A 13,612-nucleotide genomic window follows, 5' to 3' on the forward strand; every position below is an offset into this window, starting at 1 on the left:
CATATCTTCCCAAATCTCTTTGCTACCCTTTAAACTCAATTTATTTTTTCTCCTATGATCCTCATTTACAATCTTTTAATTCAGGGAATCTACCTTTTAGCTTTGCTACTCAGAAATCAATATTTCACACTCTCTGTCCTTCATTCACAGCACTTTTTGACAGATTCAGCTTCTTCAAAACTCTCCTTTTAAATCTTCAATTCATCATGCTGTGCCTCTCCACAATCTGTGTGTGCTGTGCAGCACATCTTCATGTCATCATATAATAATGCATCCTTAACCTGTGTCTACATATGTTTGTAGTTTCTCATCCTCAAGGCATTTTTATTCAAGCACTCTTGAAAGTTAAATTTCATATTCCCATTCCAAACTTTTCTATTTAAATGCTCCTTTTTTTCATTCATCTTTTTAGCCTTCCATCATTTACAGTGAAAGGCTAACCAACATATCAATACCAATGATCTGATAAAAAAGCTCTAAACTATCTATAATGCACATAATGCATGCTTTTCATCACATTACTTCATAACAACAAATATGTCATGCTTTCTTCTACTCTGTCTTGCTAGTGTCTACCACATGCATTTTTTTTTTTTTTTTTTTTTTTTTGCCGGTCTCCCGCGTTTGCGAGGTAGTGCATGGAAACAGACGAAAGAAATGGTCCAACCCACCCCCATACACATGTATATACATACACGTCCACACACGCAAATATACATACCTACACAGCTTTCCATGGTTTACCCCAGACGCTTCACATGTCCTGATTCAATCCGCTGACAGCATGTCAATCCCGGTATACCACATCGATCCAATTCACTCTATTCCTTGCCCTCCTTTCACCCTCCTGCATGTTCAGGCCCCGATCACACAAAATCTTTTTCACTCCATCTTTCCACCTCCAATTTGGTCTCCCACTTCTCCTCGTTCCCTCCACCTCCGACACATATATCCTCTTGGTCAATCTTTCCTCACTCATTCTCTCCATGTGCCCAAACCATTTCAAAACACCCTCTTCTGCTCTCTCAACCACGCTCTTTTTATTTCCACACATCTCTCTTACCCTTACGTTACTTACTCGATCAAACCACCTCACACCACACATTTTTATGTGTAAAGCATGTATAGCAATACTCATGCATTCATACCTACTGATGCATGTAATGCACATATTCTTTTACCACCCATCTGTTCACATAACCTATCATACTCTCTTTCTCCCTGCATCTACATCCACTACTGCTCTTTTAAGCTCTTTCAAGAGGGCATCCTTAACTACTTCTCTATCAATACATGACCCACATACAACCATCAAAGACATCCTTACCCTTTCACATGAACTTTGCAACTAATAATCTTGCACTGATACCCTTGCATTTAAACATACTTTCAAACCACTTATCATTTCTTAACAAAACCATATCTTTTCTTGCATAACCATCAGTATCTTTTCTTGCATAACCATCAGTATCTTTTCTTGCATAACCATCAGTATCATCTTACTGACTTGATTTCTCACTTTCATTTCATTCTCTTCCACTCAAGGTCCCACTGTCTCTCAGTCTTGTATTACACAATCTTTCCTTTCTCAATGTCTACAGCACCATTCTTTCACTTTCATCATTCATTCCTCTTGCATTCCACTTATTCATATGAACCTACATCTATATTGTCACAAGTTGTTGCAGATAGGCCAATTTTTTTAAAAGCCACATGCATCTTTCGTGGGGAATATTTGCAGAACTATGGCCCCTAGTCCTAAACTTAGGGACCAGCAATAAGGGCAGAGATGCCTAAAAGTGCAGCAGGGTAGAGCCTTACTGCAGGACCCTACTGAAAGCTTTTTGAGAATCTAGACAGAAAACATCAACTGCTTTACTTTCATCATACATGATGATCATATAAAAGAAATCAAGCAGATTTGTCAGACTTGAGCAATTTTGTTGAATACCATGCTGAGAATCATCATTAAGTGGTAGTTGAATGATGGTTTCCATAAGCTCCCAACAACAAACATTAAGCTAATAGGATAATTTTTTGAATGTTGGTGTCCCATTGGTATACTTCAATTCATCTGGAACTTTTCTGTACCAAGTGACTTATTGAAAAGGGCAGTCTAGGGCTTAGATACCTCATTTTTCACCTCTTTGTGTTCTTGGATAAAATGCATCAGGGCCTGCTGTTCTATTTATTTCATTCCATTTATTGTTGAAAGTATGTCTTTGGCTTTTAGTCACTCTGTTGAAGAATGTTCACCTGTGTATTCATTCGTAAATACAGATGCAAAAAAGTCATTTAATATTTTTGCCATGCCTACATTGTCTTGTACCAAGTCGCCGTTTCCCATAATCAAAGGACCTACTGACTGAATAATTACTCTCTTGCTTCTAACATTAATATAAAACCCCTTAGGGTTTCTTTAGCTATTTTCAGCCGTATTTGCTTCATACTGATGTTTACTTTGTTGTATAACTGTCTTACTATCTGTATGCAAATTTACACAAGTTACTTTATCATGCTGGTTATTAGATTCTCTGAGTTTCTTCTGGCCTACTTTCTAATACAACAGGTGCTTTATCATAACACCATTCCATCACAATGGTTTTTAGAAATAGACCATCTACTATGCATTGGCACATATGTTCCCTATGCTGTTTTGAAGGTTTTTATGAAGCTTTTCTAAGCTATATTTATATAATTTTCCTTAACCATATCATTTCAGGTTTGCCAGTCACAAGCAATGTAAAGAATATCAAAATTTGCATGTTTGAAATTGGGGATTTTTTGCAACTGCAATGCTGACCAACATTCCATGCAGTGTTGAAAGTGACCTAAAAGTAATTTATTGGTGATCATTTGTACCAAAATTTTCTCCAATTTTATAAACTAGTTTTGACATTTTCTTCAGAAGTTTATCCTTAATTTCTACCAATATGATGCAGACATTCTCAAAGGCTACAATTTTTACTTTGGGATTTTAATGAGCTCTAACAAAGAGCACAACACCATCACCTACTTTGTTTCCCCTATCCTTATTCAGTAGTGTATCCTAACACTTGAGTATTTGGCGATGAAACCTCTATCACTGATATCTAACCATGATTTGGAAACAGTAATTATATCATAACTTCCTTTTAAAGCTGCTGTCACAAACTCTGTGACTTTATCTCATATACTCTGAGCATTAACAAATATTTTTGGACAAAACTGAGACCTACTTGAAAAGATACTTATGGAGGAGGTTCAAGATGCTCAACACTTGGATTGCCTAAGCTTATTTAACTGAAAAAAAAACAGGTGAAGGCTGTTTTACTACAGAGTCAATTAACCTATGTGAACACATCCCTTTGCTCAAGCACCATCAGTTGATAAAGAAGGAAGTTTGCACTCTTAAGACCAAGCCAGTCATTTCTTTCACCTCAACAGAAGGCTAGCTGATGTCAAGATTTTTCAACATCAGATAACTCTCTTACATTCAAAATTAATCAAGGATGAGGTCTTGCTATATTCAGCCAGCAAATTTCTACCTAAACTTTTATAAAAAAAATAAAAAGAAAAAAAAAAGGAAACCAGATGTACATGAATAATGAGAGACATAGTAACTGACATAATCAATCAACCTTATCTGATCTTCTGCCAAGTGTTTTCACAATGAGGCTTCTAAACAATGATTTTCTGGACTTACACCTTCCATCTACTGTCCAACAAAAACTTGAAAAAGGACTTGACATTCTTATGTCCTCAGTTTGCCAACTTGCTGATATAAGTAAGATGATGGAAAACAGAACAAGGAAGGTGATCTTCAATGTAACAGAAATAGGAGAACACTGAAATGTTTCAATTAAAAATTCACATTTAAGAATGTAAGCTCACTCATGTAGAATATGTAAACTAATACATATCATGATATGAAAATTTAAGAAAATCCTGTGAAAAACTTGCCACTTACTTTATTCTCTCTGGAACAGGTTGTAAGGTACTGCACCAGAGAATAAGCTGCAGATTGCAGTACATGTGGTGAATGAGATTTCAAGAGATTTACCAGACTATCCTCTACCCCTTGCGTTCTCAGCATATTACACACCTTCGCATAGGTCCCACAGAGATTGCCTATACACCATGCAGCTGGATCCTGCAAAAAATTTATCAAAGCAGTTAGTGATTCTAAAGAAATCAGCAGAGCAGTGTCCCTCTGCGAACTGTTTTCCATACATGATGGAGTGTACAGCATTATCCACAAATGCATTGGTTACTTTTTCAGCATCTTTAAAATTCAGATAACCAATTTGCAATTTCTTGGTTGTTAAAAGTAGGAAGCACCTGTCATTTATAAGCAGTATAGAACAAGAATGTTTGGAAAATATATATTCTTTATTTTTTTCCTTGTCCACCATTTCCTGCACAAGTGAAGTAGCACCTGGAACACATTAAGAAAGGCCACATTCACCCACATTCATTCTCTAGCTGTCAACAAAATGTACAGAAACCAAAACCCCCTTATGCATAACCAGGGCCTACAGGCCTTTCCATGGTTTCCTCCAGCTGCTTCATATGCCCAAATTCGGTCTACTGACAGCATGTCCCCCACTTTATACCACAACGCTCCTATTTAAACCTTTCACCCTCCTGCATGTTCAGGCCCTGATAACTCAAATTTTTCACTCTATTTTTCCATCTCCATTTTGGTCTCCCTTTTCTCCTTGTCCCGCATCTAATGACATATACATCTCTTTGTCAACCTTCCCTCACTTATTCTCTCCATATGTTCAATATAATTCCAGCACACCCTCTTCTGCTCTCTCAACCACATCCTTTTTATTACCACACATCTTTCTTACCCTTTCATTACTTACTCAACTAAACCACCTCATACTACAAACTGTCTTAAAACATTTAATTTCCAATGCATCCTATCCAGCTAATCTATAGCCCATGCCTTGCATCCGTATGATATTGCTGGAACATACCCATTTTTGTTGTCTGAGATAACATTCTCTCCACATATTCTTCAGTGCTCCCACAAACTTTGCTTCCATTTGCTGCCATGTCCACTCCCAGATATCTAAAATACTCCACTTTCCACAATTTCTTCATTCAAACTCACACCCCAACTAACCTGTTCCCTAATCCTCCTAAACCTAATAACCTTGTCTTATTCATATTCCATCTCAACTTTCTCCTTTCACACACTCTCCCAAACTCAGTCACTAACTTCTGCAGTTCTTACTCTTCTTACTCAAATCTGCCATCAATGCAGTATCATCAGAAAACAACTGACTCGCTTCCCAGGCCCTCTCATCTCCCAAAAACAGCAAACTCGCCCCTCTCCAAGACTCACATATTTACCTCCTTCACTCCTCACTAATCCATGAAAAATCAAACTGAACAACCATGGTGACACAACACACCCTTGCTGCAGACCAACCTTCACTTGGAACCATTCACTCTCCTCTCTTTCTACTCATAAACAAGCCTGACATTCTTGATGAAAACTTCTCTGCTTCAAGCAGCTTACCTCCCACATTGTATACTCTTAAGACCTTCCACAAAGCATCTCTATCAACCCTATCATAGGCCTTCTCCAGATCCATAAATACCACATTCAAATCCATCTGCTTTTCCATGTTCTGTTTTCCAATTGTTTCTCACACATATTTTTTAAAGCGAACACTTGATCCACATATCCTCCACCACCTTTGAAACCACACTGGTCCTCTCCAATCTGATGCTCTCTACATGCCTTCACCCTCTCAATCAACACCCTCCCATACAACTTACATGGTACACTCGACAAACTTATACCTATGTAGTTTGAACAATGACCTTGGTCCCCCTTGCTGTTATACAGTGGCACTACACATGCATTCCACTAATCTTTAGGCACCTCATCATTATTTTTTTTTTTTTTTTTTTTTTTTTTTTTTATACTTTGTCGCTGTCTCCCGCGTTTGCGAGGTAGCGCAAGGAAACAGACGAAAGAAATGGCCCAACCCCCCCCCCATACACATGTACATACACACGTCCACACACGCAAATATACATACCTACACAGCTTTCCATGGTTTACCCCAGACGCTTCACATGCCTTGATTCAATCCACTGACAGCACGTCAACCCCTGTATACCACATGACTCCAATTCACTCTATTCCTTGCCCTCCTTTCACCCTCCTGCATGTTCAGGCCCCGATCACACAAAATCTTTTTCACTCCATCTTTCCACCTCCAATTTGGTCTCCCTCTTCTCCTCGTTCCCTCCACCTCCGACACATATATCCTCTTGGTCAATCTCTCCTCACTCATTCTCTCCATGTGCCCAAACCATTTCAAAACACCCTCTTCTGCTCTCTCAACCACGCTCTTTTTATTTCCACACATCTCTCTTACCCTTACGTTACTTACTCGATCAAACCACCTCACACCACACATTGTCCTCAAACATCTCATTTCCAGCACATCCATCCTCCTGCGCACATCTCTATCCATAGCCCACGCCTCGCAACCATACAACATTGTTGGAACCACTATTCCCTCAAACATACCCATTTTCGCTTTCCGAGATAATGTTCTCGACTTCCACACATTTTTCAAGGCTCCCAAAATTTTCGCCCCCTCCCCCACCCTATGATCCACTTCCGCTTCCATGGTTCCATCCGCTGACAGATCCACTCCCAGATATCTAAAACACTTCACTTCCTCCAGTTTTTCTCCATTCAGACTCACCTCCCAATTGACTTGACCCTCACCCCTACTGTACCTAATAACCTTGCTCTTATTCACATTTACTCTCAACTTTCTTCTTCCACACACTTTACCAAACTCAGTCACCAGCTTCTGCAGTTTCTCACATGAATCAGCCACCAGCGCTGTATCATCAGCGAACAACAACTGACTCACTTCCCAAGCTCTCTCATCCCCAACAGACTTCATACTTGCCCCTCTTTCCAGGACTCTTGCATTTACCTCCCTTACAACCCCATCCATAAACAAATTAAACAACCATGGAGACATCACATAAATGCAATAAAAATCTTTACCAACTAATCAAAAACAAAGTCATCCCTTCTTGATAAACTTAACAGTAATACCATCCACTCCAGCTGCCTTGCTTAAATGCAAGGTTATCTTGTACATGCTCTCACATCCGTAAGACTTCAGTAAGATAGGAAAGAGTATCACCAGTGGATCAGGAAGCACACTGTGAGATTCTAGATATTTGAGGATATGGGAGTATAGGAGGAATTCAAAGATTTTGGAAATGGTGGATGTCAAAGCAACAGGATGATAGAGGGGTTCAAGCAGCCATCCTTCTTAGGAATGGGATGTACCAACACATGCTTCCAATAAGAAGGAAAAGTTATGATTTTTAAACAGAATTGGATCAGATGAGTAAGCACAAGTGCAAGCTCAGAGGCAAATTCTTTCAGTGCAGAAGGATGAATGTCATCAGGACCATGAGCCTTACTTGCCTCCAGAGAAACACTTACTGGACAGCTGGAAAAAAATCTAAGTGAGGGGCACAGTATTGGTAAGAGGAGCATCAGGAGGTGAGGAAGTGTTTAGCTCATCCAAGAGTCTGAGTACAAACCAGAACCAAAGAGAGTTTCTCTGTCTCTAGGAGAGACAGCTATAGTGGTCATACAGAAGGAAAGGTAGAAACAGAGAAGGAAAGGTAGAAACAGAAGTTGTAAGAGATGCCCTTGGCTAAAGACCAGAAAGGCTTATCAGAGGATGAAGAAGAGAGGTTATTGCACTTCCTTTGAGTAAAGTAACAATTTACCTCATGGATGAGGAGAATGCAATGATTACAGGCAGTGATAAATGGTAAACAGGAGTTAGAGGAAGGGAGTTTTTCCAAGCCCGACATGCTTAAATAGCCTCAGAGCAGAAACAATTCAACCAAAGATTGGAAGAAGACATCATGCTGGAGGAAGAGGGGATAAATGCTTCCATTCCTATAAAAGTAACCTCTGTTATGCATTTGGAGGAGATAGAAACATCAGCACATAAGAGACAGTAATTTACCCAGGGAAAGTCAGAGGAGAATTTCTGTAAATTATTCCAGGTAGTGTAGTTGAGGTAACAATATCTACAATTAGAAGGAGATGCTGTTGAAATAGGTATATTTACGGGAGTGTAGTCAGGTGAACCAACTGGAGGTGAGATTGTGTATCTCCAGCATGAAGGATTAGAGGTTTAAAACAGGTCGGAATTACAGAAGAGTGGCCACAGCTGTCAGGAATGTGGGTGGGGGCCAGTGATAATTTGCTTTAGATCATTGTGAATGGAGAATATGAAGGCTCCAATTCCTTCATCGGCTTGGGAAGAATTAAACCTGAAAATCACCTAGGTAGAGGATCTTGGCTGTGTGGGAGATAAACCTTGAGCCAGATACCATCAAAGTTTGGGGTCTTTGAGGCATGCAACAGGTGTGTTGATGCTGGAATAACAAAGACACCCCCTTTAACGGGCACTGTGAGTGGAGACTGTCAATGGATAGGATAAAGGGGCTAATGAAAATATCATTAAACAAATGGGCCTCAGAGAGAGAAGGAAGCTATTAGGAGAATTACTAGACAGATGGTGTTCAACAGAAGAGAGGTTGCTAGAGACACCACGAATGTTGGTATACTGAATATAAAAGAGGCATGTCCATCAGAGAGGGAAAGGTCATGGGAGGGGCCAGAACTACTACTGTCTGAACCCTCCCTCTCTGGCAGTAGAGTCAGAGAGAAACCCTGAGTATTTAGCATTGTGTAATGTCGGGGACAAGGTGCGACCTTTCCTTGCAAGTTCTCTTCATACATACTCTTCGTAAGAAAAGAAAATGCTATAAGATTAGGTATTTAAAGAAAAGTGCTTTCTGCAAAACACATGTATACATGCCAAACCATGCTGAGGGAAAAGAAATGGACTTCTCTTTCATTTAAAATTGATGTTCATAACCATGATTGTGAGGGTTGGTGCTTCCTAATCCCAAGAGATTTGACTTGCATTTAATTCACAAGGCATTTCAAAAGTCATTCACAGATCAACTATGAAGGCCTTCTGTTACACAGGAAAACTGGTGTGACATATCTGGAGAAACTGTTAATTTTTACCAACATAATGGTTATACAGAAACATGAGACCAAATAAAATCTAACACCAGCTTATAACTGCAGCAACAATCCAAAATCTGGGTTTCAGTGCTGAATACCTTACACCATATAAACATCTTTTGGGCATTCCAAATCTATCTCACCTCAAAATATTGATATCAAACAAGTAGTTCAGTCTTCAAAACAAAAGTTTGTAATTCATTGATCATGCACTGATTAGCTCATACTCAAAGACAAGTGACTGTGATGAAGATAAATTTATAAGCAAAAAGTAAGGACTTGCCTGAAGTTCTGGATTGCTGTTAGACATATGCAAAATCAGGTATACTCCTGCCCGCTGACATATTTCCATGCACTGTTTCTCATTTCCCAAAGCTAAGTTAACAAATGTGCAGGCAGCTTCCCTTTGGAGACCAGCATCATGACCTAAAATGAAAAAGAAAAGATGGGTAAGAGCAACAACTGGATGAAATGGTAAAATGTAAAGGTTTTAAGTACAATGAAGCTGTAATATGGCTGACTATCTTAAGACCTGCTAAAGTGCTTCAGACATATGGAAGTGAAAAAAAATATAACTTACTAGGAAAGTAGAACAAGTTACAGATTTAATAATTATATGTAAGAGACCCTCTTAACTCCTGACAGACTTGAATCCAACATTCATTCTCCCATCGCTGTGAATGGTCACTTACTCCTACTCAACAAAACTTCAACTGTACTGAACAACAATATGACACACATGGTATTTACCTTCTTCACCACAAGCATCCACAAACAAGCAATGAACAAACTAAATGCCCAGAGAACAAAACCAGACTTAGACAAGGAAAAGAATTCCTAAGTATCCCGTCCACCCTAAAATATGCTTCACCTGCCTGGCCATCCACCTTCTCAAAAGCAAATGCAACAAAGCTGCATATCACACAAAATACACCAAAGAAAAACCAGTGGCTGTCCAACTACTAATAACACTCAACATGTACACAATGAGAAAATCCTCCCAATACAATACCTCAGTATGCTCAGCACTCACTTCTTTGTAACACAACTAGACTCTTTCCATCTAAACCAGTTTATAACTAACCAGAATAAAAATCTTACATGTGCCTCATATCTGAGCTTCCTATACTTGCAGATGCCCTAACCCCCAACAACATAACTGCAAAACATATCAGCATCGAAATGACCTGACAAGCATTAAACAACAGTCCTCCCAACTCAAGCTTTAATGCCATCCCCCATAACATAAACCTATCAGAAACTACACTCCTCAGACATACGTGACTCATACTTTCCTGCTTACTCTCTAGATATCACCCATACCTACTACAGTTCAAAAACTGATTCAGTATATCTCAAGATCCTTCATGCCTATGCAGCTACCACAAGGAAAACATTTAACAATGTACAGCTGCCCTACGCTCTCCATACAAAGATATGCACACATTATCACAATGAATGACTTATGGTAACAGTGGATGTACTGGCTTCCTAAGCACTAAGGGAGCCCCACTGCAGTAGACTCCTTGGGCGAGAAGTAAATATAATGATATATATTCATCCTTAAGGTAGGAAAGAAAGAATTCTATCTCTGTATTTCCCATGTGTTGAACAAGGCGACTAAATGGGGCAGGAGCATGGGGCTGGAAACCATCCCATTTCTGTATTACAATTTCTAAAAGAGGAAACAGAGAAAGGCTCGAAGGCTCAGACTTGGGCGTCTGAATGTGTGTGGATGTAACTGAGATGAGAAGAGAGGGGAGATAGGTAGTATGTCTGAAGAATGTCTGGCTCTGAGTGAAACAAAGATCAAGGGTAAAGGGGAAGAATGGCTTGGAAATGTCTTGGGAGTAAAGTCAGGGGTTGGTGAGAGGACAAGAGCTAAGAAAGGAGCAGCACTACTCTTGAAGCAGGAGTTGTGGGAGTGCGAGAGGATGTTATTATATTATTATTTTGCTTTGTCGCTGTCTCTTGCGTTTGCGAAGTAGCGCAAGGAAACAGACGAAAGAAATGGCCCAATCCACCCCCATACACATGTATATACATACACGTCCACACACGCAAATATACATACCTATACATCTCAATGTACACATATATATACACACACAGACATATACATATATACACATGTACATAATTCATACTGTCTGCCTTTATTTATTCCCATCGCCACCTCGCCACACATGGAATAATATCCCCCTCCCCCCTCATGTGTGCGAGGTAGCGCTAGGAAAAGACAACAAAGGCCCCATTCGTTCACACTCAGTCTCTAGCTGTCATGTAATAATGCCCCAAACCACAGCTCCTTTCCACATCCAGGCCCCACAGAACTTTCCATGGTTTACCCCAGATGCTTCACATGCCCTGATTCAATCCACTGACAGCACGTCGACCTGGTATACCATATCAATCCAATTCACTCTATTCCTTGCCTGCCTTTCACCCTCCTGCATGTTCAGGCCCTGATCACTCAAAATCTTTTTCACTTCATCTTTCCACCTCCAATTTGGTCTCCCACTTCTCCTCGTTCCCTCCACCTCCGACACATATACTCTCTTGGTCAATCTTTTCTCTCTCATTCTCTCCATGTGCCCAAACCACTTCAAAACACCCTCTTCTGCTCTGTCAACCACGCTCTTTTTATTTCCACACATCTCTCTTACCCTTACATTACTTACTCGATCAAACCACCTCACACCACATATTGTCCTCAAACATCTCATTTCCAACACATCCACCCTCCTGCGCACAACTCTATCCATAGCCCACGCCTCGCAACCATACAACATTGTTGGAACCACTATTCCTTCAAACATACCCATTTTTGCTTTCCGAGATAATGTTCTCGACTTCTAAACATTCTTCAAGGCTCCCAGGATTTTCGCCCCCTCCCCCACCCTATGATTCACTTCCGCTTCCATGGTTCCATCCTCTGCCAGATCCACTCCCAGATATCTAAAACACTTTACTTCCTCCAGTTTTTCTCCATTCAAACTTACCTCCCAATTGACATGACCCTCAACCCTACTGCAGGAAAGTAAATTCTACATTGATGTGGATAAAACAGAAGGTGGATGGTGAGAGATGAGTGATTACTGGTGCTCATGCACCTGGCCATAAAATAAAGATCATGAGAGGCAAATGTTTTGGGAGCAGTTGAGTGAGTGTCAGAAGTTTTGGTGCACGAGACTGAGTATTAGTGATGGGTGATTTAAATGCAAAGGCATGTGGCAGTTGAGGGTATAATCGGTGAGCATGGGGTATTCAGCATTATGAATGGAAATGGTGAAGAGCTTGTGAAGTGTGCTGAAAAAAGACTAGTGATTGGGAATAATTGGTTTAAAAAGACAGGTATACACAAGTATACATATGTGAGTTGGAGAGACGGTCAACAGGGATTATTAGATTACGTATTAACTGATAGGCATGTAAAAGAGAGATTTTTGGATGTAAATGTGCTAAGAAGGGCAGCTGGTGGGATGTCTGATCACTATCTTGTGGAGGTGAGGGGGAAGATTTGTAGAGGTTTTTGAAAAAGAAGAGACAATGTTGGGGAGAATAGGGAGTGGTGTGAGCAAGTGAGCTTGATACTTGTGTGAAGATATAACAAGAGAGACTGAGTGTAGAATGGCAAAAGGTGACAGCAAATGAACTGAGGGGAGTGAGTGAGGAATGGGAAGGTATTTTGGAAAGTAGTGATGGCATGTGCAAGAGATGCATGTGACATGCAAGAGGTGGGAGGTGGGCATATCAAAAAGGGTAGTAGGTGGTGAGATGAAGAATTAAAGTTGCTAGTGAAAGAAAAAAGAGAGGTGACTGGGCAGTACTTAAAAGGAAGGATTGCAAATGATTGGGAGATGTATAAGAGAAAGTGTCAGAGGGTCAAGAGAAAGCTGCAGGGGTTGAAAAAGAAGGCAAATGAGAGTTAGGGTGAAAGAGTATCATTAAACTTTAGTGAGAATAAAAAGGTATTTTGGAAGGAGGCAATAATGTGCAAATGACAAGAGAACAAATGGGGACATCAGTGAAGGAAGCGAAAGAGGAGGTGATAACAGGTAGTGATGGAGTGAATTTTTTGAAGGATTGTTAAATATGTTTGATGATAGAGTGGCAGATGTACGGTGTTTAGGTCGAGGTGGTATGTAAAGTGAGAGAATCTGGGAGAGTGATTTGGTGAAGAGAAGAGGTGGCAAATGCCTTGCAGACGATGAAATCTGGCAAGGCGGCAGGATTAGACAGTATTGTAGTTGAATTCATTAAGGGGGTGACTGTGTTGTTGATCGGTTGATAAGGATATTCAATGTATGTATGGATCAGGGTGAAGTGCCAGAGGAATGCCTGTATAATGCCACTGTACAAAAGCAAAGGGGATAAAGGTGAGTGTTCAAACTACAAAGGAATGCGTTTGTTGAGTATACATGGAAAATCATATGGAGGGTATTGATTGAGAGGGTGAAGGCATGTGCAGAGCATCAGACTGGTGAGCAGCAGTGTGGTTTCAGAAGTGGT

The 13,612-nt window shown here is 40.1% G+C and overlaps 2 protein-coding genes across 5 annotated transcripts in view; one reads left to right on the top strand and one right to left on the bottom strand.

Moving 5' to 3' along the window:
* The window catches only part of LOC139760429 (uncharacterized), a 61,165-nt gene that overhangs the window by 22,722 nt on the left and 24,831 nt on the right, over nucleotides 1-13,612 (bottom strand). Inside the window, exons 6-8 of the mRNA XM_071683667.1 lie at nucleotides 9,384-9,526; nucleotides 3,950-4,132; nucleotides 3,688-3,827 (exon numbers count right to left, since the gene is read on the bottom strand). Coding sequence (XP_071539768.1) covers nucleotides 3,688-3,827; nucleotides 3,950-4,132; nucleotides 9,384-9,526 — 466 coding nt within the window. The remainder of the gene's footprint in view (nucleotides 1-3,687; nucleotides 3,828-3,949; nucleotides 4,133-9,383; nucleotides 9,527-13,612) is intronic.
* The window catches only part of LOC139760254 (uncharacterized), a 198,378-nt gene that overhangs the window by 19,499 nt on the left and 165,267 nt on the right, over nucleotides 1-13,612 (top strand). The window lies entirely within an intron of this gene.

This window comes from Panulirus ornatus, chromosome 36, assembly GCF_036320965.1.
Source record: "Panulirus ornatus isolate Po-2019 chromosome 36, ASM3632096v1, whole genome shotgun sequence".
Taxonomy (NCBI): domain Eukaryota; kingdom Metazoa; phylum Arthropoda; class Malacostraca; order Decapoda; family Palinuridae; genus Panulirus; species Panulirus ornatus.